Below are 22,074 nucleotides of genomic sequence, written 5' to 3'. Positions count from 1 at the left end.
CGTGCAGGAAATCTTATAATTGCGCACTCACCAGATGCACAGTAGGTATACCTATAAATAGCATATAAATAGTATAAGTATAAATAGCACCACAACGGACGTCCAGGCTTCTACGGCATCACCCCTTTTGAGAATGCACTAGTTGTGCAAAACGCGTCAAGGAGGAGCCACTCACGCCACCGGATCAAGGAGGTCCGGTGGCCATACAACTACCCAGCTGGTTAGTTTATCTAGTAGTTTTTCCGCCCTATGCTACTCATCTACCTGTATTTACTGGCGAAGGACTTTCCTGATTTTATCATGTGTGTTTACAACTTTTAATTTTTCATCCACAATAAATTATTTGATTACTCAACATACTGCACTATGGATACTATTCTTTGCTCCACGTCGAGCATTTAACCCCCCAGGATCCATTGGTGACCATCCCTAAGGCCCATAGGAGAGGGACACAATTTGCTGACCCCCACTGCAGCCCACAACTAGAGAAGACCTCTATAGGCGCCATCCTAACATAGCAGAAGAGTACCCAGTGTGAGCTGTATCTTTTCTCCAGGATAAGAGGGGACCTCTGGTTGATCATTGCGCTTACCTACTGCGCATCTGGTGAGTGCGCAATTTTAAGATTTCATGCACGACACCAAGTTTTATGCCTTGATGGGAATATTGGAGTCACCTGCTCGTTTATAACTTCCCTAAAATATCAGAGAACTGTCACATAATATTTTGTGGACTTTTATCAACACGGTTTTAACATATTTACCGTTACGAATTGATGGTGAGCCTCAGGCATATCTTTGTATATATTCATTGTTTATTAGCGCTGCACTCTTTGCTTATTGAACATTTTAGGTTTCCTTTTAGTGCATTTGCTGCTTCAATTCTTTGCTCCTAGCGCTCGCTGAACCATTTCATATATGTAAGCTGTTAGGGATAGCAACAACCTCCAGGGCTGCCATACCTGAGCTTGCCACCCCCAAATCTTCACCCAACCTGGCAAATCTGTTTGGGTGCACAAACGCAGGGCCGGCCTTCCTTTTCTGTGAGCCCCTACCACTCCCTCTCGCTACAGTAACCCACCTTCCTCCTGATTAGCCCCTCCACATCAATCCCATTAGCTACCTGCTCAGGGAGCAGAAGACCCCTTTCAAGGTTGTCGGTTCTGCCCAGTGTTGCAACTTGCTCCTCCAGATCTCTAACACAAGCTTCCAGAAGGGCAATACACTCACATCTGTTGCAGCGGTTTCCATCCTGGAGCTGTGACTCCATTGTTGCATACATTAATATTATTATTATTATACAGTATTTATAAAGCGCCAATAGTTCGCTCAGCGCTGTACATTACAAAGGGGGACAGAACATGTGACAGAACAATACCAATACAATGCAAAACATGAGGGGATCAAGGGCCCTGCTCTTTCGAGCTTACAATCTAGGAATGCGGCACACTGCGCACTGCACAAAACCTTCAACCCTGCTAGCACTCATATCCCAGTTACAATATTAATATTTCTAATAAGAAATATCAATTGTCACTTACAGGTTAGTAGACTCCTGTTATAATCTCCTGTTTTCAACTCTGGTTTTTTAACTCCACTTATCAAATGTCAACTTAGTCAAAAGGTCCGGCAAGCATAATACAGGGAAGCTCAAGGATGAGCAAGCTCAGAGTGAGCTCTACAGCAAGTTATAACGTAACTGGAGAACCTGTGACCAATTAACCCCTCCCCTTAATTAGCAGCCTGAAGGAAAGCAAGGAGAGAAATAAAAAAATGCTATTTAAACAGTGACAGAAAAAGTGATTTCAAAAAGTAAAAGCTTTTAGCAAGACCCAAAGAAGAAAACAGAGCAACTACAAGCACCAGCAATAACCAGCAGTCAAAAGTAAAACTGTTTTTCACTCTCCACTCAAATTTCCCACTGTTTTTAGCTATCAGCCAACAAAAAGTGCCAGAGTGGTGGCGCCTTAATGAACTCCAGAAAACTGATTTTTCTAAAGTACAAAAATTCTGCTTTCTTTCTTGAGTGTAGGAAACACGGTTCGTCTTTCTAAAGCCGGGGATCAGCTCTCTTGTAAAAGCAATCGGAGCAGCTAAGCAGTCACCCAACTGCTTTTACAATCTGTGGGAGGTGACGTCCTTCCCCTTTCACTACTCTCTTGGGATCACCCACCCCACTAGGAGACTTGAGCGACCAGCTGGCACATCCGGGCAACACTGGGATTGGTTTTGATTGGCTCTCCATTATAATGAGCTGGAAATGATTACCTGACATCACTTCTGGTTTACTCGGAACTTAAAGGTGCCATTTTAAAAACAAAAAAACACAGATCCTGGTGTTTTGAATGCTTTTAAGTGCAGAGGAGGGATTTGGGGTCTTATAGACTTCAGATCCCTGCATAAAGAGTATCTGTCACGAGGATGTTTACATTCCTTGTGACAGGTACAAAGATGAAAATGTATGAGGTATCACCGCGAATCGTGGGCATTATCATGGCCAGTAATTCTAGCACCAGACCTCTGTAAATCTTAAGTGGTAACTTGTAAAAGCTTTTAAAGTGTTGCCTATGGATAGTAAAAGTTACGTCGTTTGTCGCCGCTACACGGGTATAAGCAGTGACATTTGGTATCCATTTACTCAGCATAGAATCATCTTAGATTTTACAAAAAATTGGGTTATATATATAGTTTTTTTTCCCCATAAAATTGCATTTGAAACCGCTGCGCAAATACCGTGCAACATAAATTGCAAAACCTACCAATTTTTTCTCTAGGGCCTCTGCTTTAACAAAAAACATGTTTGGGGGTTCTAAAATATTTTCTAGCAAAAACTAGCAAACTTAAATGTTACATGTAAACAAAAAGTGCCAGAAAATGCCCGGTCTTCAAGAAATTATAGAGCTACCTAGGAGGACCATGTGCCTAAAGCTGGCATCAGGTGAGGTCTTAAGATGCACCTGGTAAAACTAAGCTGGATTCACACTATAGGGGTGCTGGAAACCGCATGTGTTTCGGACAAAAATTGCACCGCATGTGTAGTTTCAATAAAATTGTGACAAACAATTCAGTATTGTCCGTGATACTTTTTTTATTTGCACTAACATACAATTTTGAGGACAAGCTTTCGGGGAGTGTCCCCTTCTTCAAGGTCCAAGCAGAACTGTAAAATTTTAATGAGAATTTTAGTGCCTATACAGTCCATGGCTCCCTCAAAATTCATAGTTCTTACAAGAAACAGCAACAAATCTGCAAAAGAGGACCATCTCTCAAAGACAACTAAATGTAATAACAAATATCACATGTAAATTGGGGAAAATATTTAATCCCCTGCAGATTTTGTAAGTTTTCCCACTTACAAAGAAATTAAGGGTCTAGAATTTTCATCATAGGTGTATTTTAAATGAGACAGAATATCAACCAAAAATCCAGAAAAAACACTATTCAAATGTTATAAACCGAGCTACAGGTCAGTGAGTAAAATAAGTATTTGCTCCCCAAGCAAAACATGACTTAGTACTTGGTGGAGAAATCCTTCTTAGCAAGCACAGACGTTTCTTGTAGTCGATTACCAGGTTTGCACACATCTCAGGAGGGATTTTGGTCCACTCTTCTTAACAGATCTTCTCTAAATCCTAGGTGACTGTGCTCTTTTTGATTGTGGATAATGTGTGGTAGGTGGAGATACTCCCTCTCATGTGTTGTCCTGGAAGATGGGAAAGAGGAATTTTGACTTACCTGGAAATTCCATATCTTAGAATACAGAACACAAAGTATGCATAGACCCTGGATTAGTGGCTCATACCTTCAGGTGATTGGACAGTGGCTAGCTTTTGAGAACAAACCGACTTACCTTATAACTCTACCCCATTCCGTTGAGTTCTCAGTTTTGAAGCAAGCAATGCAGAGTAAAAAAGGAATGGAGGGGATGGTGGTCTGTGTCCAAGATATAGAACATACAAGTCAAAATTCCCTAGAGACCCTAAATTAATTCCCTAAAGACCCTAGGCAAACAGAACTTTGCAAACAGGCCCAACAACAAACTGTCAACAGACCCAATTTGGAGTTCCCCTGGAAGAACCTTGCGTCTGAATGCTGCATCCACACAAGACTGGACATCCACCTGGAACAACTTTGAAAAGGTATGAACAGAAGATCAGGTGGTAGTCTTACACAGTTGGGCTATGGATGCTTGGTGCGGAACTGTTCAGGAAACTACCACTGATCTGGGAATGAACAGGTAAAAGCACAGAAGATTTGTCCTCACGTGTATAAACCTTAGCTGTCTGTTTCTAAGTTCTACTTTACCAGATGGATGAGAAACCAGAGTGTCCCTTTCTAGGCTCTGCTGACAGAACAAAACAGGAATCTGTATGATCGAAGATGTAGCTGGCTCTATGTCCAGATAATGGAGAGATTTCCTTTGGATGGTTTGGAGCAGGGCATAAGGATGGTAGGACTATGTTCTCACTGCGGTGGAGGTCTGATATTACCTTGGGCCCAAAACAACCTTGTCTTTGTGAAATATGAGGAAAGGCTCCTTACAGGAGACAGCCACCAACTCTGACAAGTCATCTAAGGGAATATCCAAATGAATTCAAAGGGTGGCTTCTGCAGAGCAGAGAGAACCAAGTTGATCCTAAGGAAGCACAGGGTGCAGCAAAGTTTTGACAAGGGAGAGCAAAGTCAGTTTTTTGAAACCGCATAAACAAGGCCAAGACCTGTGCTTTCAGATTGCTTAGGGCCCAGTTCTGGTCAAGACTTGATTGTAGGAAAGCAGGAATACAAGGCAGGAATTGAAGTGTCTGTGTTCACACCAGGCAAAGAAGGATTTCCAAAGTAGAATAGTAGATCTTCCTGGAATTAGGTTTTCTGGCTTTTAGTAAGGTAGGAACAACAGACGCAGAGACCCCTCTATCTTTTAAAGACACAGGCTTCTAATTCCATGCCAATAAAGCCAAAAACTAAGAGGCAGGGCAGAATAGAGGGTCCTAGGATACCATATTAGCCCTGTAGGGGAGAGGCCAGGGGTCCTCTTGGTAGCTTGAGTATGCACCAGGCTTTAGGCCAGTTTGCTCCAATGAGAATCACTCGCTTCTTCTATTGCTCTAGCTTGTGGAGCAGACTAGGTAGAATTTGTACTGGAGGAAAGGTAAAGGATTAGCCTGAACTGACAGCAGGGGAGAATCAAGGCATCCAGGAAAAGTGCTGGAGGATCCTTGGTCCTGGCTACAAACATAGGTAGTTTGTCGTAAAAATTGGTGGCAAGGTGGACTACATCCAGTGTTCATTTCTGACATGACATATATGGAATATGTCTGCGTGAAACGTGATGGCTCAGGTAATCTGCTTTCCAGTTTTCCTACTCCTAGGCCGTCAAAAGCAGATTTCAGTGAGTTTCCATCCAAAAGATTATCTTGTTTGCTTTTTCAAGGCTGCAAGTCTCCTGGTGCCCCTTGGTGGTTGATGTAGACAACCGTACCATTGTCTGACTGCACCCCGACTGGATGTCACCGAAGAAAGAGGGCCCAGTGTTGTAAAGCCATCCAAACTGCTGTGAAGCTCCAGGAGTCGGGTGACCACTGTGAGGAACCTGGAAGACTCCTCCCCAGCCTGAAAGACTGGTATCTATTATTTCTTTTCAGTGACAGGGAAAGGACTTACTCTATTAGGGCTGGGTTTAAGATCTGCCAAGATGTTAAGTTCCTTGCTGGGCTGGAAAGGAGCCCATGGGTAGTTCAAGAGAGGAACATGCTTGTTCCAGGTAGACAAGATGTTGTGTTGAAGAGCAAGTGAATGAAACTGAATGGTACAGTCTTGAAGGAGGCTGCCATGAGGCCTAGAACTCTCATGCAGAGTCTCATTGTGGGATGTCTCTTCATTCTCTCAGAGCCAACACTTCAGCATTGAGATCACTTTCTTTTCTGGGCCTCTGGGCCTAATTTTTAAACTGATCACCCCACTAAAATCCTGAAGCATCTGAACTGACCATGGAAGTTTTCCAACAGCTGGAAGGGAGAGTAGTCCTTCAGGAGGTGGTGGTCTAGATAGCCCATGACCTGAATTTTGAGAAAGGCAAGAAGAGGTGCTAGGACTTGTGAATACACTGATGAACTGGAAGGGATTTTCTGCCACTGCAAAGCACAGAAAGCAATGATGAGGTAGATGAAGTGGAACATGTAGATAGGCTCCTTGGATGTCTATTGATGTCTATTGTCTTAAAGAGGCAATTACTGACTTTGTGAATTCCATGCAAAATTTTGGAATTTGAATGTATGTGTTGAGGGATTTTATGTTCAGAATAAGACAAACACTCCTACTGGGCTTTGGCATCATGAACGGGTTTAAATAAAATCCTTTGAACCTGTCTTTTAATAGTACCAGCACAACTACTTTCTGGGACAAGAGGTGGTTCAGGAAATTCTGCAAATCTGACTGTCCTTGATCAGTTTTTGATTGATTTGAGAGTAGACAGCAGTGAGGAGGTAAGGCTTTCAACCCTTCTGTAATACCTTTTAAATGAAAGCTTGAAGCCACAGGTCTGGGACCCAGAGAGAGGCAAACAAATGTCCCCCCCCACTCCTAAAAATTAGGGCACCCCTTCATTCGGAAGAGAGCTTTGGTGAAGACTTCTTGAGCTTTGTGGCTCAAGTCCTGTGCTGAAAGAAGGGAATGAACTTAGGTTTTTAAGTTGAAACCTGGGTAGAGTGGTTAGGTGCTCTGCATTTTGAGGTAGAGACCGGGGAGTTTTAGGATCTTTTGCTGTAGGAATAAAACTTTCCCTCCTGTACCATCTTTGATAAATTGGACAAGGGCCTCTCGTCTTCCTTGAAAAGACAATCATGTGAGGTTTTTTTTTTTGTTTTTTTTAACAGGCAATTTCAGCTGCTCAGGCTTTCAGCCACAAGATTCTGCACATCTGAATGGAGAGCTGTCAGATTGCACATTCCATCTGTTCATGCTCACCAGTGCCCTCACAGTTCTCTTATCTACAATCCTTCTGCTGCAGTAGCAGATTGTAGTTGTAGTTCATTCATTCACAGATTACTGTGCAACAATAAACACAGCCATGTGGGTGGAGCCCCGCACGGCCATACTCTTAAATTTGTGACAGAAGGTGCAGAGAGGATTGCTTGCCCCCTTGACACTCCTTGTGATGGCAATAAAAGTGATCAAAATATAGAAAAATAAAAAAGGGACAGCATAAAAATAAAAAAATAACACGTAAAAAAAGGCTTTTAAAGCGTCACCTATTGAGATTTTTAAGTGTCATAGTTTGGCACCGTTCTACAGGCGTGCGCCATTTTAAAGTGTGACCTGTTAGGCAACCTCTTATATTTTACCCCCCCCCCCCCCCAAAAAAAAGGGGGGGTATTATGTTGCTTTTTTGTGCACTAAAATCCATTAAATTATATTTTTTCCCAAAACTGTGCATGTGAAAAACCACTGTGCAAATATCGTGACAAGGGGCCTTTGTAATTATGGAAAAAAACAAAACTCCTCGGTTCAGAAGATGTGCAAGAGCAGCATGGAGATCTGTTAATCTGTGCAGACACACAGGCAGGTTGGACCACATGAAGCAGGTTAGGGGCAAAGAGACAAAGAGGAACATTAGCTTGCAGCCTCTGGAAATCACATCTTGTACCCAGGCATTTGTGATGCTTGCTGACCAAGTGCCTGCAAAGGCCAACAGATATCTCCTCTCTAGGGATTAAACCGGACTCCTGATTTGGGTTTTGACTTGGAGATTGAAGTAATAAAAAGGAACTCTTCTTTGACTCTGACAGGGGAGGATTTTCCCAATTTGTGGCGTAGGTTTCCTCAGCTGGGGTAAAGGAGTATTATTATGCCCTGAGAAATCCATAATTAGGGAGTCCAAAAAGGCAGCAAGGTGATGCATGTGCATCAAGCATTTCAGATGCTGCTGTTCTGCAGATCAAGATTTCAGTCAGAGTTCTCCTCATATTCACAGATAGAAAACTAATTCAGGGAATAAGATAGACAATTATTGGGAATATACACGTTAAACAAAGCTTCAGTAGAGAGATTACCTGGATCCTGGGACATGTTAGTTGATAGTCTTAAAGTTTGACAGACTGGCATAGTAACAAGCAAGGATGTTCAATTTATATCGCCTGAGACATGTAAGTCCAGGCATCGGGCATGTCGTTTTTTCTAAACTTTAGCCCTGCTGTGGGAAGCAGCAGGGCTCACCTGTCAAGTGGAAGTATTCAGGCAGCAACGCTGCCACCCGATTGCCTCCACACGGCCCACTACAATGCAAGAATCCCCTCTTTTAGACCTTGGATGTCTCAATAAAGGGAACCTGTTACCAAAAATCATCATATGGGGGGGGGGGGAGAAAATGTTTTAACTGTAAAAAATTTAAATTGGACCCAAGCACATAACCCCCCTCCCCCCCCAAAGAAACAAAAAAAAAAAACAAAAAGCACATGCCAGGGCGCCGACGCATGAAAACATTGATTGCAATACACGTTACACATCACCATGCACGCCAAAATGAGAGCAATAATTCTAGCAGCAGATCTCCTCTGTTACACTCTACTGACATATAAGGGGCTTCAAAAGTGTTGCCTATAGAAAGTATAAGGTACCAAAGTTTGTCGCCATTTCACAAGCGCACGCAAATTTAAGTTTTGCCATGTTGGATATCTATGTACTCAGGTGCAACCTCATCTTTCCTATTTTACCATAAAATTGGGTAATTTATTGCTTTTTGGTGCCCTACAATTAACTTGTATTATTTACTGCAATATTGCGTTTCTAAGAACTTTGCTGTAATAATGTGGGACATTAAAAATTGGAACTACCAGTATTTTATTCTCTATGGTGATTTTTTTTTTTTTTTAAACGTGTGCAAAAAACACAAAAAGGGCTCTGGCAGCAAAAGGGATAAAGGATAAGCCCTAAACTCCCCTTTCCTGGGGAGCACCCAATCAGTGCTCATTATACTGCAAGGACTCTTTCCTCCCTGCTAGTCCCAGGGTGCGGTGCAGGAGACAGGCAGGGAGGGGAGGAGGAGAAAAACAGCCCATTGTTAAAAATATTAAACGTTTAAGTCGCCATAAAGCCCTTTTGCTTTTAAAATCCCAAGACCTTCCACAAAGCTTCCCAGAATTCAATACGGTATTGGTTACATTTTTTTATTTTCTTTTAAATCAGGACAAGTTGATTGTCATGAGGAACAAGTAGATTGGGACACCGATTTAGTCCTTAGACAATTCGTTTTTTTCAAAAATTTTCACACCCCTGAACAAGTATAAGTCTGTTTTGGGAAACCACTGAATACACAGTGGTAAATGAACCACTGATAAAAAATCTCCTGAAATGGGTACTGGTCAGTAAAATATTTGGGAGAAGTTGGTTCCAAGGAGCAGGGCCCTCATAACCCTCTTGTATTGAACTGTATTGTTTCTGTATTGTCTCCCGTTATATTGTAAAGCGCTGAGCAAACTGTTGGCACCATATAAATCCTGTATAATAATAATAATCAGAAGTTTTCCCAAACGCTGTACAAACCACCTTTATGTAAGGAGTGTATGAGAAAAGTTAATAGTTTTAGGACTTGTGAGGGATCCCAGACGTAGTAACATCACTAATAGAAGCTATAGGCTGTTGTTACTTTAACATGGCATGCACAGCATCAATAAGTACCAATCTGGTATCTAACTCTGGGAGCTATGACAGCTGCCTGTGGTTCCTCAAGAATAACATTATCCAGGAAGGATTTGCAAGACTCTTCGACAGAGAGATCCTGTGTAATAAAAGGCTCAGAGGTCTCTACCAATGTAGGCATGTCAAAAATGCATTTTGGAGGGGAAAGAGAAGTACATTTACAGCCTCTGCATTCTAAAACAGTAAGCACAGTTGCAATTTGGCCCAAAAGACCTAGCATGCTGCAGGAAATTCCTTCCTGGATAACACAATCCCAACTTATGTCAGGTCCCTGAGTAGGCATACCACTGGGTGAGTTGTAAGTGTATTGTGAGCTGGGGAGACCCATTGCAGTGGAGCTGCTCCCCTTGCACTTGGGATCCAAATTGCTGCAATGCTTAAGAGAGAACTTAGTTAGGAACACCAGGTAAAAACCATGGGTACTCACAAACCAAAAGGTCCAAATATCCAGAGGTGACCAGGTCATTGTAGGCAACAGCAAGGACCAACTCTTGCAAATAGGAGCAATGGCAGGAAGCCGCTACCTTGTGCTGAAAAGGCAGAAACAGAGCGTACACTACAGCTACAGCACTTAATTCCCTATTATGTTAACACTTTTCATGGATATCAACAGAAAGGGGATATTGGAGATGCTAACATACTAGCTCCCAATGCTCAATTCACATGTCACAGTCATGTAACCTCTGAACACCTTTTTAATGAGTGTCACACATCTGTCCCACAGCCTGCAACTAACGCAGTATATACAGAGGTCAAGAAAGTATCTAAATTACCCAGATGTCTCAAAAGGGTCACATGCAAAGTCTCAAAAGTGACATTTCAGGTGGCTCCCAAAATCTCTGATCCAGCAGACTCCAGGTATTGCCTCCAAATATATTGCCAAGGATAAGTCTAAGTGGATAGCTGCATAAAAACCCAGCTCAACAGCATGGATAAAAAGGCAATTAAAATAATAAACGGCTACAAAAAAAAAAAAAATCATCATGAATCATGTGTGTCTGCAGATTTGAGAACACAATCCATCACTTGCCATAGTAAAAGCACCACCTAGCGTACACCAAGCACATAGCTAGGCATGTATTTAACCCTTTGATCACCCTAGATGTTAACCCCTTTCCAACCAAGTCATTAGTACAGCGATTAGTGTATATTGTTAGCACTGATCACTGTATTAGTGTTACTGGTACCCACAAAGTGTCAGTTAGTGCAAAAATGTCCGCTGCAATATGGCACTCTTGCTATAAGTCGCTGATCTCCGCCATTATTGATTTATAACAACAAAAAAAAATTTAATATAAAAATTCCAGTATATGTCCCATAGTTTGTAGACACTAACTTTTGCGCAAACTAATCAATATACAATTACTGGCATTTTTTACCAAAAATATGTAGCCGAATACATTTTGGTCTACATTTGTGAAATTGTATTTTTAAATTTTTTTTATTGGATATGTTTAATAGTAGAAAATAAAAAATGTTTTTTTCAAAATTGTCAAGTTTTCTTTTGTTTATAAAAACGCAAAAAAGTAAAAACCGCAAGAGGTGATTAAATCCCACCAAAAGAATGCTCTATTTGAGGGGGGAAAAAATGGACATAAATTTCATTAGGGTACAGCGTTTCATGACCGCACAACTGTCAGTTAAAGTAACGCAGCGCTGTATGGTAGAAAAAAAAAAAAACGGCTTGGTCAGGAAGGAGGGTAAATCTTCTGGAGGGCAAGTGGTTACTGAATGAGAAAAGAAAGAACGACGTTTGTGACTGCTTTTGATATAAAGCAATTCTTTCTCAAAGAACCTAAAAAAGACTCTAAGGTCAGTAATTTTTTTAACAACTTAGGAACACTTGCTGGTTAAACTTTAGAAGGCTTGGGGCCTGCTAGGATAGACACCCAAGGGCTTAGGCTTTTTGCATGCATATATCCGTGTTTTTTTCAGGTTTTTTTGCAAGTGTTTTTACACATGCATGCAAGCTCCTGGGTGGAAAGAGGAGAACAGATGTTCAGGTGCAAAATTGCTTCTGTTGTGCATTGAAGTTCATGGTGCCAAAAACCAACAGCTCCAAAAAAAATTCATGAACTTTTTCGAGTAACTTTTTCGAGATATTCGCATTTGACAGCTGGCGCATTCGCTCTAAAGGAAAGGCATACCCGTGCCGTTCTTTCAGAGCACTCTGCCATGGGCCTGAGACTCGCGTGGGAGTGATGTCAACGCAGCTCAGCTAGTCAGATGGCCGGAGCTCACAAACCTGGAAGGAAGACCTGCTGAAGATGGAAGCCTCTGCAGCACAGACAACACGCCTCCGGAGGGATTAATTTTAAGGCAAGTCCTTCAGAATGTGCTAGTATGCAATGCATACTAGCACATTATATTATCTTGCAGGGGATTTTTTTTTTTTTTTGCAAGCAGAGGACTACTACTGCTTTAAGGCTTGTTTTCAAGTGCTTTTTCTGAGTGCTCAGACTACATTGGTGTGCATGATCTAGACAGATTGATTTTCAAAAATACACACCTGTATTAACGGATGAAGACTGAATTAAAGTATATGAATTGTCAAAGGACAATACTATCCTGTAGTGGCTTATACTTCTTTTTGTGTAAGCAGAAGCCATAATAGCCTTCTTACCTGAGTTATAGGTGAAAGAGGGGATATTGTTGGAGACATCTGTTGAGACTGTTGCCTTCTTGAGTCTGAATTTAGTGACAATGGACTTACAGAAGGTTGCCGATGTTGTGATGTCCCAGTAACTGTCCCTTGCGTTGTCGTCATTCCTATAATGAAACATAAAAAGGAAGAGCGACATAGTATTTAAGATAAAAATGGATTTATGGAAAATGGATAACTGCATCAGTTATGTGATGTCTAGTCAATTAAAATGAATAATACAAAAAAACAAAAAAAAACACAAAATTGATGGAAGTACAGGGAAAATGAACAAAATAGGAAAGCATTGTCTTCGTGCGGATGTTTACCCAATATTCAAAATTCGGTAGCTGTTTATGACAGAGGTACTTTGTTTTGAGGTAATTAGTTTAAGAGATTTTGTTTTACTAGTAGGAATCTTATGAAGAGCTGAACTTATTTTGCAAAATCTTGTGAAATAAGAATTTGAAATACTGAACAATTTTGAGTATGAAAAACTACTATTAACCTCCCTGGCGGTATGATCATGTCAGGAATTTTGTGCTGAAAGCGGTACCATTTTTTTGCATGGAAATATGTAGTTTTTAATTGTAGGCTGTAATTTTTAGGAATAGCTCACTGAAATCTGTCCGAACAAGAGTCTATTAAACATTCCGGATATGATAAAACTTGAAACACAAAATCATAAATTATAATTTAATTAATAATCATAAAAAATAATAATATAATAATAATCAATTTAATTCAATAATATAATCAAACCAAAAACACTGAAATTTGAAATACAGAGGCAAATTCGCATATCGCTGAGCAAAGTCGCAAAATCGTTTTCAGTGTCTGATGACGAATTTCCCCACAAATCATTATCACTCAATTCTGCAAGTGGTTCTGATTTACTATCGCTGTTCTAAAACCGCTTTTGATGTAAAGGGACGCTTTTTGGCCGCCATGGACTTTTCTAAGTTTCCAAGCAGAAAAAACAGTCAAAATGCAGGCAGGGCACAGGACAAAGCAGTGGGGACAAAATGTATGTGAAATGCAGTGAAAAAGCAATGACAGCAAAAATGTCATTTTTTAAAAATTTCAAATTTCCCACCGGTTCCGCCCCCTCGAACGTTCCGACGTCACGGGGACCGGAACACGGAAGTCAGATGCCGGCATCCGCCGGAGGAGATGGACGGGGACGCTGCAGGGGACACATCGTGGGAGCGAAGGACAAGGTAAGTGCTGCAGGGACCCCCAGAGAACGCTGCATGGTAAGCCCGAGTGTAGCTCGGGGTTACCGTTCTTGGTATAGAAATTCTACCCCGAGCTACACTCGGGAAAACCGCTAAGGAGGTTAAAACTGGGTCTACATTTATCTCATGGTGGATTCATATATAAACATTTGGAAAGTGAAGGGATGAGGGAGTCTTCAGAAAGAGAATGTCAAGCCTAAACTTTTTTCCCCCCATTTTGGATCTAGTGGATGAGGGATCCTACTTTAAAAGAAAAAAAAGCAAAACATTGACCGTGGAACAGAATTTCTAGCTAAACATTTGGTCCTTTAAAATGATATTCAACTTTAGTAGTGTAAGAAGTTTTGTTAAGCTGACCATAGACTGATTGAAATTCGGCCGGTTGAGCAGACTGGTTGTGCTGAAATGTAATGAAAATGTATCATTCAACTTCATTGCAACCAGACTGTTGTCTATTTTTGTAAGATAATCCATCAACACATTTAATCAAGCAATTTTCTTTCCTTCAGCATGGCACAGCAGGCACATACCAAAAATATGAAATGTTGGGTTTACGGGTGTGCAAAATCACGTATAAATAAACAAGATTTTGCACTTCCGCGTACGGTGCGAGCGAGCTGCCGCGGATGTCAATCACTGAGTTCCGCCCGGGGATTACCGACAATCACCAACGGGGAGGAAGACCGTTTTGTTTACAGTTTTCCTCCGTCAGCTCGGGCACACTGTTTGGGATGGCTGTGCACAGCACAGCCATCCCGATCAGTGTGCTTACAGTGAAGCACACACTCCCCGCCCCCTAGTGTTCCGCCCCCTAGTAAAACACTACCTACACACAGTTAACCCTTTGATTGGCCCTCACATTAACCCCTTCCTGCCCAGTCATTGCTGTTTTTTAGCACTGATCACTGTATCAGTGTCACTGGGGATGTCAGTGACACCAAGTCAGTTTTTTTTTTCTCAAAATGGTCGGGTTTTTTGCCCATAGCGCAAAAAAAAACAAAAAAACAAAACAAAAAAAAAAAAACGCACAGGCGATCAAATACCACTGAAAGAAAGCTCAATTTGTGTGTGGGGGGGGAGGATGTAAATTTCATCTGGGAGCAGCGTTGCATGACCGTGCAATTGTCAGTTACAGTAACGCAGCGCCATAAACGCAAAAAATCCTCTGGAGGGCAAATGGTTAATGTTCTGACAAAGGTAAACCCAATAACAAAAGCTGAATGCATTGCACCTTGCCTTTCCTTAGATGTGACAGCTGAAATAATTTTTTTCCCCACACATTTTTCTTCTATATCGTCATCTGGTCATGTCAGAAACACATTTCCTGTCCTAGGGTGACAACTGTACTGTAACTAGAAGCAGTATTCGCACACAAAGAAGGGAGTGTGTTAGGCGTACATTTCACCTCCTCCTCCCAACATAGGGGGTGGTGTTCTGTAGTCAACTAAGATAGCTCAGAGCAAAGCCAACTGATAACTCTCTGCAGTCCAACGTTATCACCTTAAAAGATTTATGGCTAAATAGTTCAATTTACATACTCTTTAACAATCCTATGCTTGTATTTTCTGGTTGGCTCCTTGGATCACAATTTTCAGGCTAAGAACAGTTCAAGTACAGAAAATACCTATTCATCTTGCCAGAAAAGCAATGTCCTTGTAACTTATTGTTTCCACTGTGCTGACACTTTGTTTACATGAAAAAAAACTTGTTTTTTTTAGCTAGAAAATTTACTTTGAACCCCCAAGCATTAAATTTTTTTTTAAAGCAGAGGCCCTAGAGAATAAAACTGTGGATGTTGATATTTTTTACGTCACACGGTATTTGCACAGCGATTTTTCAAATGCAAATCTTTTGGGAAAAATACACTTTTTAGAATTTTAATGCATACAAAACACAATATATTGCCCAATTGTTTGATAAAATATAAAATGATGATGTTGCGCTGAGTAAATACATACCAAACATGAAATGCTTTAAAATTGTGCATGCCCGTGCAATGGCAACAAAGTACATACATTTTAATTATAGCTAGGCGACGCTTTACAGGTCACCAATTTATATTTACACGTTCGCGGCGATACCTCACACGCATAGTGCAACAGTTGTTTACATACTGGCATGGGGGCAAAGGGTGCTTTTTTTTTTTTTTTTTTTTTTAGTTATTTTGATTTTTTTAATTATTTTTACATAGTCTTTCATTTTTTTTTTAATCACTTTTAATACGATCACAGGGAATGCAAATATCCCATATAACTTCAATGGGCGTTGTCATATATTCTTTTTTGAGAAATCTGGGATCTATCAGACTCTAGATATCGCCTTTGCACTTACATTATCTAATCTCACCAAGATTGGTGTGATCAGATGCTTTTCCCAATTTACAAATGGCACGGTTTATATCCTGCGAAACTGAAGTGATGAAATGCTCGTAGCTTCTGATTTCTTAGACTATAGAGATAATTGGAGCCATTCTGGTCTCTGATCAGCTCTATGGTCAGCCAGCGGAACTGCCGGCTGCATTCTCGGATTCCACTGTGGGACAGGAGAGCCCAAGAAAACCGTGGAAGGCAGCAGGGAGGGATGAGATGTCCCTTCCCACTGCTGGTAAAACAATTCAGCAGCTAATTGGCCACTAGGATTGCTACAATAATGCCTGTAGCTGCAGGCATCATCCTGGTATAACTACTCAAAGTCCAGGGACGTATCAGTACATTGCTGGTCCATGTTAAGCATATACAGTTGCAAGAAAAAGTATGTGAACCCCTTGGGATTACGTGGAGTTTAGCATGAATTGGGCATAAAATGTGCTCTGAACGTCATCTAAGTCACAACAATAGAAGAACACAGTCTGCTGAACATAATACTACACAAACATTAGATGTTGCCATGGTTTAATTGCACATAACATATAAACATTCACAGTGCAGGGAGGAAAAAGTATGTGAGGCCCTAGCTTAAGGACTTCTCCCAGAGCCAATTGGAGCCAGGAGTGAGCCAACCTTGACTCCAATCAGTGAGATGATATTGGATGTGTTGCTGACAGCTGTCCTGCCCTTAAAAAGCACACACCTGTTTTGGGTTTACTGGTTTCAAGAAGCACTGTCTGATGTGAACCATGCCTCGAAGAAAAGAGCTCTCAGAAGACCTACGATCAAGAATTGTTGACTTGCATGAAGCTGGAAAGGGTTACAAAAGTATCTCCAAAAGCCTTGATGTTCATGTGTCCACGGTAAGACAGACTGTCTTCAAATGGAAAGTTTAGCACTGTTGCTACTCTCCCTAGGCGTGGACGTCCTGAAAAAATGACTGCAAGAGCACAGCGCAGAATGCTGCATGAGGTAAAGAAGAATCCCAGAGTGTCAGCATGTGCCAGAGATTTCTGTAGGTCTTTAGCTAACATTTTTGTTGACACATCTACAATAAGGAAAACATTAAACAAGAATGGAGTACGTGGGAGGACACCACGGAGGAAGCCATTGCTGTCCAAAAAGAATATTGCAGCACATTTGAAGTTTGCAAAAGAGCACCTGGATGTTCCACAGCACTACTGGCAAAATATACTGTGGACAGATGAAACCAAGATTGAGTTGTTTGGGAAGAACACACAACACTATGTGTGGAGATAAAAATGCACAGCACACCAACATCAAAACCTCATCCCCACTGTAAAACATGGCGGAGGGAGCATCATGGTTTGGGGCTGCTTTGCTGCCTCAGGGCCTGGACGAATTGTTGTCATTGATGGGAAAATGAATTTCAGAGTTTATCAAGACATTTTGCAGGAAAACGTACGACCATCTGTCCGTCAACTGAAGCTCCGCATAGGATGGGTGATGCAACAGGACATTGACCCAAAGCATACAATTAATTCAACAAAACAATGGCTGCAACAGCACAGAATATGCCTTCTGGAGTGGCCCAGTCAGAGTCCTGAGCTCAACCCGATTGAAATGCTGTGGCATGACCTTAAGAGAACGATTCACACCAGACATCCCAAGAATATTGCTACACTGAAACAGTTTTGTAAAGAGGAGTGGTTCAAAATTACTCCAGATCGTTGTGCAGGTCTGATCTGCAACTACAGGAAACGTTTGGTTGAGGTTATTGCTGCCAAAGGAGGGTCAACCAGTTATTAAGTCCAAAGGTTCACATACTTTTTCCTCCCTGCACTGCGAATGTTTACATGTTATGTGCAATTAAACCATGGCAACATCTAATGTTTGTGTAGTATTACGTTCAGCAGACTGTTCTTCTATTGTTGTGACTTAGATGACGTTCAGAGCACATTTTATGCCCAATTCATGCTAAACTCCACGTAATCCCAAGGGGTTCACATACTTTTTCTTGCAACTGTATGTAACAGCAGAGAACACGGGCATATGATGAATTGGCTCTGTGGACCAATATGACCACAATGCATTCTTTTCTGTAATGCCCATGTTGAGGGTTAGGCCTAAAAGAGGTTTAAATTCAGAAACCGCGATAGGTTTTCATGCGAATTGTCTGGCAAGAGCTGATTTGGGTGGGCAGCCATGTATTGTTGTGAGTATAAATTGCCTTGGCCCACAATGAATTGGTACAAATCTTCCGTAAAAAACAGCGGAGGGGCTAAACACTAGTGCTGGCAGCGAACGGGGCCGATCCTGCCAACTCTGTGTTTTTGGGACACGATACAAAAGGAGGCACTAGTATAGTTTTGTACGTGATCAATATCTTGATCCGTATAAACACTATACTAGTAATGGGGGTGATCAGTGACCTATAGTGTGAGTGCGATAGTGTGCGGGCAATCTAACGCTAGCTGACCCTGGCTGGGAAGGACGCTTACTGAACCTGACATGATCTGATGTCACTAGTGGCAGGAATCAGTGAAAGTCTATATACAGACACTACTAATTGCACTGGTTGGGTGACGCGGTGATCAAAGGGTTAAATGTGCTAATCTAACATGGGTGTGCGTGGTGTGTGTGTAAAACATAGTGGTGTTTTTACTCTGTGTGGTGTTCAGGGATTTTTTAAAATTTTTTTTACACCTTTGCTTTGCAGGAGAAATAAAAGATCATTTCTCCTACAATGAAAAGCTTGCTGTCAGAACTTAACTCATTCATGAACGCTCAGTTTTGACAGCTCAGGATAGTGATGTGATTGGCTGGAGCTGGTCACATGGTACAGGGTGCTGTGATTGTCCCCATGTATCAAATGACAGGTGTGAGCCAATCACAGTTCACTAGGAAGAGAAGAGATGAATGAGATTGATTCATAATAGCTTTGCTTGCATAGTGATCATGTGATCGCATAGCAATCACATGATCACTGGCTCCCATTCACCGGGATCTTCATTTCACTGTGTCTGCTGGACAGCAGTCACGAGGGGGGAGCTCTGCAAGCCCGCTGGGTCGTGCAGCACCCCCGTATTAGTACAGCCAGAGCAACGTACGGGTATGTCGCTTTGCCTGTAGCTGCCGCAATACATTGCAGACGGGCAGTGGTTAACAACAGTAGCAAATACAACAATGAAAATTTGGGACACGCCTTGATTTGCCTTAGGGTGTCCTTATACAGGTATGAGGAACCAGGATCCTGCTCTCCTGTGCAGACTGTGAAAGCTGTCTGTAGACCTGTTGCACTTTAATAAACAGAGGTTACCACAGGGCATGATGCATGTCAGCTAAGATCAAAGAACGCAGCTTTATACATAGCCCTCGAACCCGTCGTGTATTGTATTGTTACTGTATTGTCTCATGTACTGTCCCCCACTATAATGTACAGCGCTGAGCAAACTTTTTGGCGCTATATAAATACTGTATAATAATAATGTGTGATAGACTGTTAAGCACTGAAACAGTCTGTGCTGCAGAGTGGGCTGTGACCTTCATCTCCTATGAAAGCATACTGTGCTTTCTGTGGAGGATGAACTTAAATGGCTGATTAGCCCTGCGTGCAGCACAATTTTTGTAAACTCACCAAAATTAATACCTTACTAAGGCTGGAGATGTGTGACCAAGAAAAGAAATCTACCTCCATATTGTGGCATGTGGCTAACCCATCTTAAAAATGACCCACATTTAGTGATATTTTAGGATGTCTTTTGTACTCTGCTCAAAAAAACGTAAAGGAATACTTTTTAATCAGGATATAGCATTAAGTCTATTTAACTCCTGGGATATTGTTCTGGCCAATTAAGTAGCAGGGAGCTTGTTAATTCGTTTCAGCTGCTTTGGTGTTAATGAAACAACAGATGCACTAGATGGGCAACAATGGGACAACCCCCAAAACAGGAATTGTTTTACAGGTGGAGGCAACTGACATTTTTTTCCCTACTCATCTTTTCTGACTATTCACTAGTTTTGCATTTGGATAGGGTCAGTTTCACTATTGGTAGCATGAGGCAAAACCTGGACCCTACAGAGGTTGCACAGGCAGTCCAACTCCTCCAAGACGACACATCAACACGTGCCTTTGCCAGGTTTGCTGTGTCTCCCAGCACAGACTCAAAGGCATGCAGGGTATTCCAGGAGACAGGCAGTTACCCTAGGAGGGCTGGACAGGGCCGTAGAAGGTCCTTAACCCATCAGCAGCACCAGTATCTGCTCCTTTGTGCAAGGAGGAACAGGATGAGAACTGCCAGAGCCTTACAAAATTACCTCCAGGAGGCCACTGGTATAAATGACAAAAAACAATCAGAAAGACTTCCTGAGGGTCGCCTGACGTCTTCTAGTGGTCACTGCCCGGCACCATAGAGCTCGATTGGCAATTGGCATTGAACACCAGCATTGGCAGGTTCGTCACTGGCGCCCTATGCTTTTCACAGGTTCACCCTGAGCACATGTGACAGACGTGAAAGAGTCTGGAGAAGCCGCGGAGACAGTTATACTGCTTGTAACATCGTTCAACATGACCGTTTTGGGGGTGGGTCAGTGATGGTCTGGGGAGGCATATCCCCAGGGATGCACAGACCTCTACAGGCTAGACAATGGCACCCTGACTGCCATTTGGTATTGGGAAGAAATCTTAGGACCCATTGTCAGACCTTACGTTGGTGCAGCGCATCCTGGGTTCCACCTGGTGCACGACAACGCCCGGCCTCATGTGCGAGAGTATGCAGGCAAGTTCCTGGAGGATGAAGGAATTGATAATATCAAATGGCCCCAATGCTCGCCTGACCTAAAGCCAATAGAACGCCTCTGGGATATCATGTTTCGTTCCATTCAACACCGCCAGATTACACCTCACACTGTCCAGGAGCTCAGTGATGCCCTGGTCCAGATTTGGGAGGCAACACATTACCCAGTCCATATCAATATAGATATCCAGCATTATATTTTTTCCCATTGAGATCTGATATGTTTTCAAAGTGTTCTTTAATTTTTTTGAGCAGTGTATTCGGTAATGCAGTCAATGTTAATCTCAAAACTAGAGTGCCATTTTGAGACCATATTAGGTCAACTGTAGATGTAAAAGTTACATACATGTATTTAATTAAAAAGATGGAGCACTGATTAACACACCAGCTGTAAAATATTTAGCCCCTAATTCTGGATATTATAATTTGCAAAAAAAATATTTACGAACCAACTGAGCTATAAAGACCCAACTATTATAAAAGTATAACAATATAACTTTATAAATAATTTGTAATCCAATCATGCCAATAACACTTTTCCAAATAAAGGGTTTTCCATGAGGAATAGCAGCAGCATACTTTAGGGTTGAACAAGCAAATGACAGCCTCACATTATTGTGCAGGGTTTTTAAAAGAACTTTCCAAATACTTCTAAATCAAACCATTTATAAGTGTTAAGAAAGGGATAAGTCATTACCTTTAGATTCTTTTAAAGTACATGACAAAGCACTTGTATTCATAGACCATGTGTTATATGCAGGCTACCTTCAGGTGACTGGACACTGGCAAAAACTTTGCAAGAGCTGCCCCTGTGTGCACACTGATAACCCCACCCACTCAGATCTTTTTTTTTTGTTTTTTTTGTTTTTAACAAGCAATAAGGATTAAAAACACAGAAGACAGAGGAGGAGGAGGGATCCTATGCCCTGTATTCCAAAAGAAGTAATTCACGAGCAAGGCAAAAATCCCTTTATCTTGTCAAACAGTACAGGACTTGTATTTATGGACCATAGGACATCCCCAGGCAATAAACAGAGTGTGGGAAACAACAAAGCAAACACAACTAAACAGAAAAAAAGTTTGAAGAACCATGAGCCAAAGTTTGCATTAGCTGAGGCCCAATTATCCACCTGGTATAATCTGGAAAAAGTGGATAGAGGATAAAACCGAGATACAGAAGATGAACTCTGGAAAGCCCAACAGATCTGGCAGAATTAAATCTGATAGGGAAAGGAGGAACTTTTTATTAGGGGCATAGGCCCTGGAAATAAGTTGTCCGTTTCATCTGAAGTAAAAGCCGGATGTCCCTTTTCAAGCGACTGAAAGGTGAACAAAATAGGACCTTAATAGGCAGAGCATGACCCTGACATCTAGGGAGTG

General features: G+C 41.7%; 1 protein-coding gene across 2 annotated transcripts in view; it reads right to left on the bottom strand.

Annotated features, from left to right (window-relative positions):
• CRTC1 (CREB regulated transcription coactivator 1) overlaps positions 1-22,074 on the bottom strand; it is a 222,764-nt gene that overhangs the window by 74,428 nt on the left and 126,262 nt on the right. For both annotated transcript variants that reach the window (XM_089687919.1, XM_089687920.1), the window contains exon 9: positions 12,316-12,461. In XM_089687919.1, coding sequence (XP_089544045.1) covers positions 12,316-12,461 — 146 coding nt within the window. The remainder of the gene's footprint in view (positions 1-12,315; positions 12,462-22,074) is intronic.

This window comes from Staurois parvus, unplaced genomic scaffold (genome assembly GCF_062004578.1).
Source record: "Staurois parvus isolate SC_StPar_1 unplaced genomic scaffold, SC_StPar_1.0 ptg000439l, whole genome shotgun sequence".
In the NCBI taxonomy this organism is placed as follows: Eukaryota; Metazoa; Chordata; class Amphibia; order Anura; family Ranidae; genus Staurois; species Staurois parvus.
Note: the sequence above shows the minus strand (reverse complement) of the source record. Positions and strands in the feature narration are given on the sequence as shown.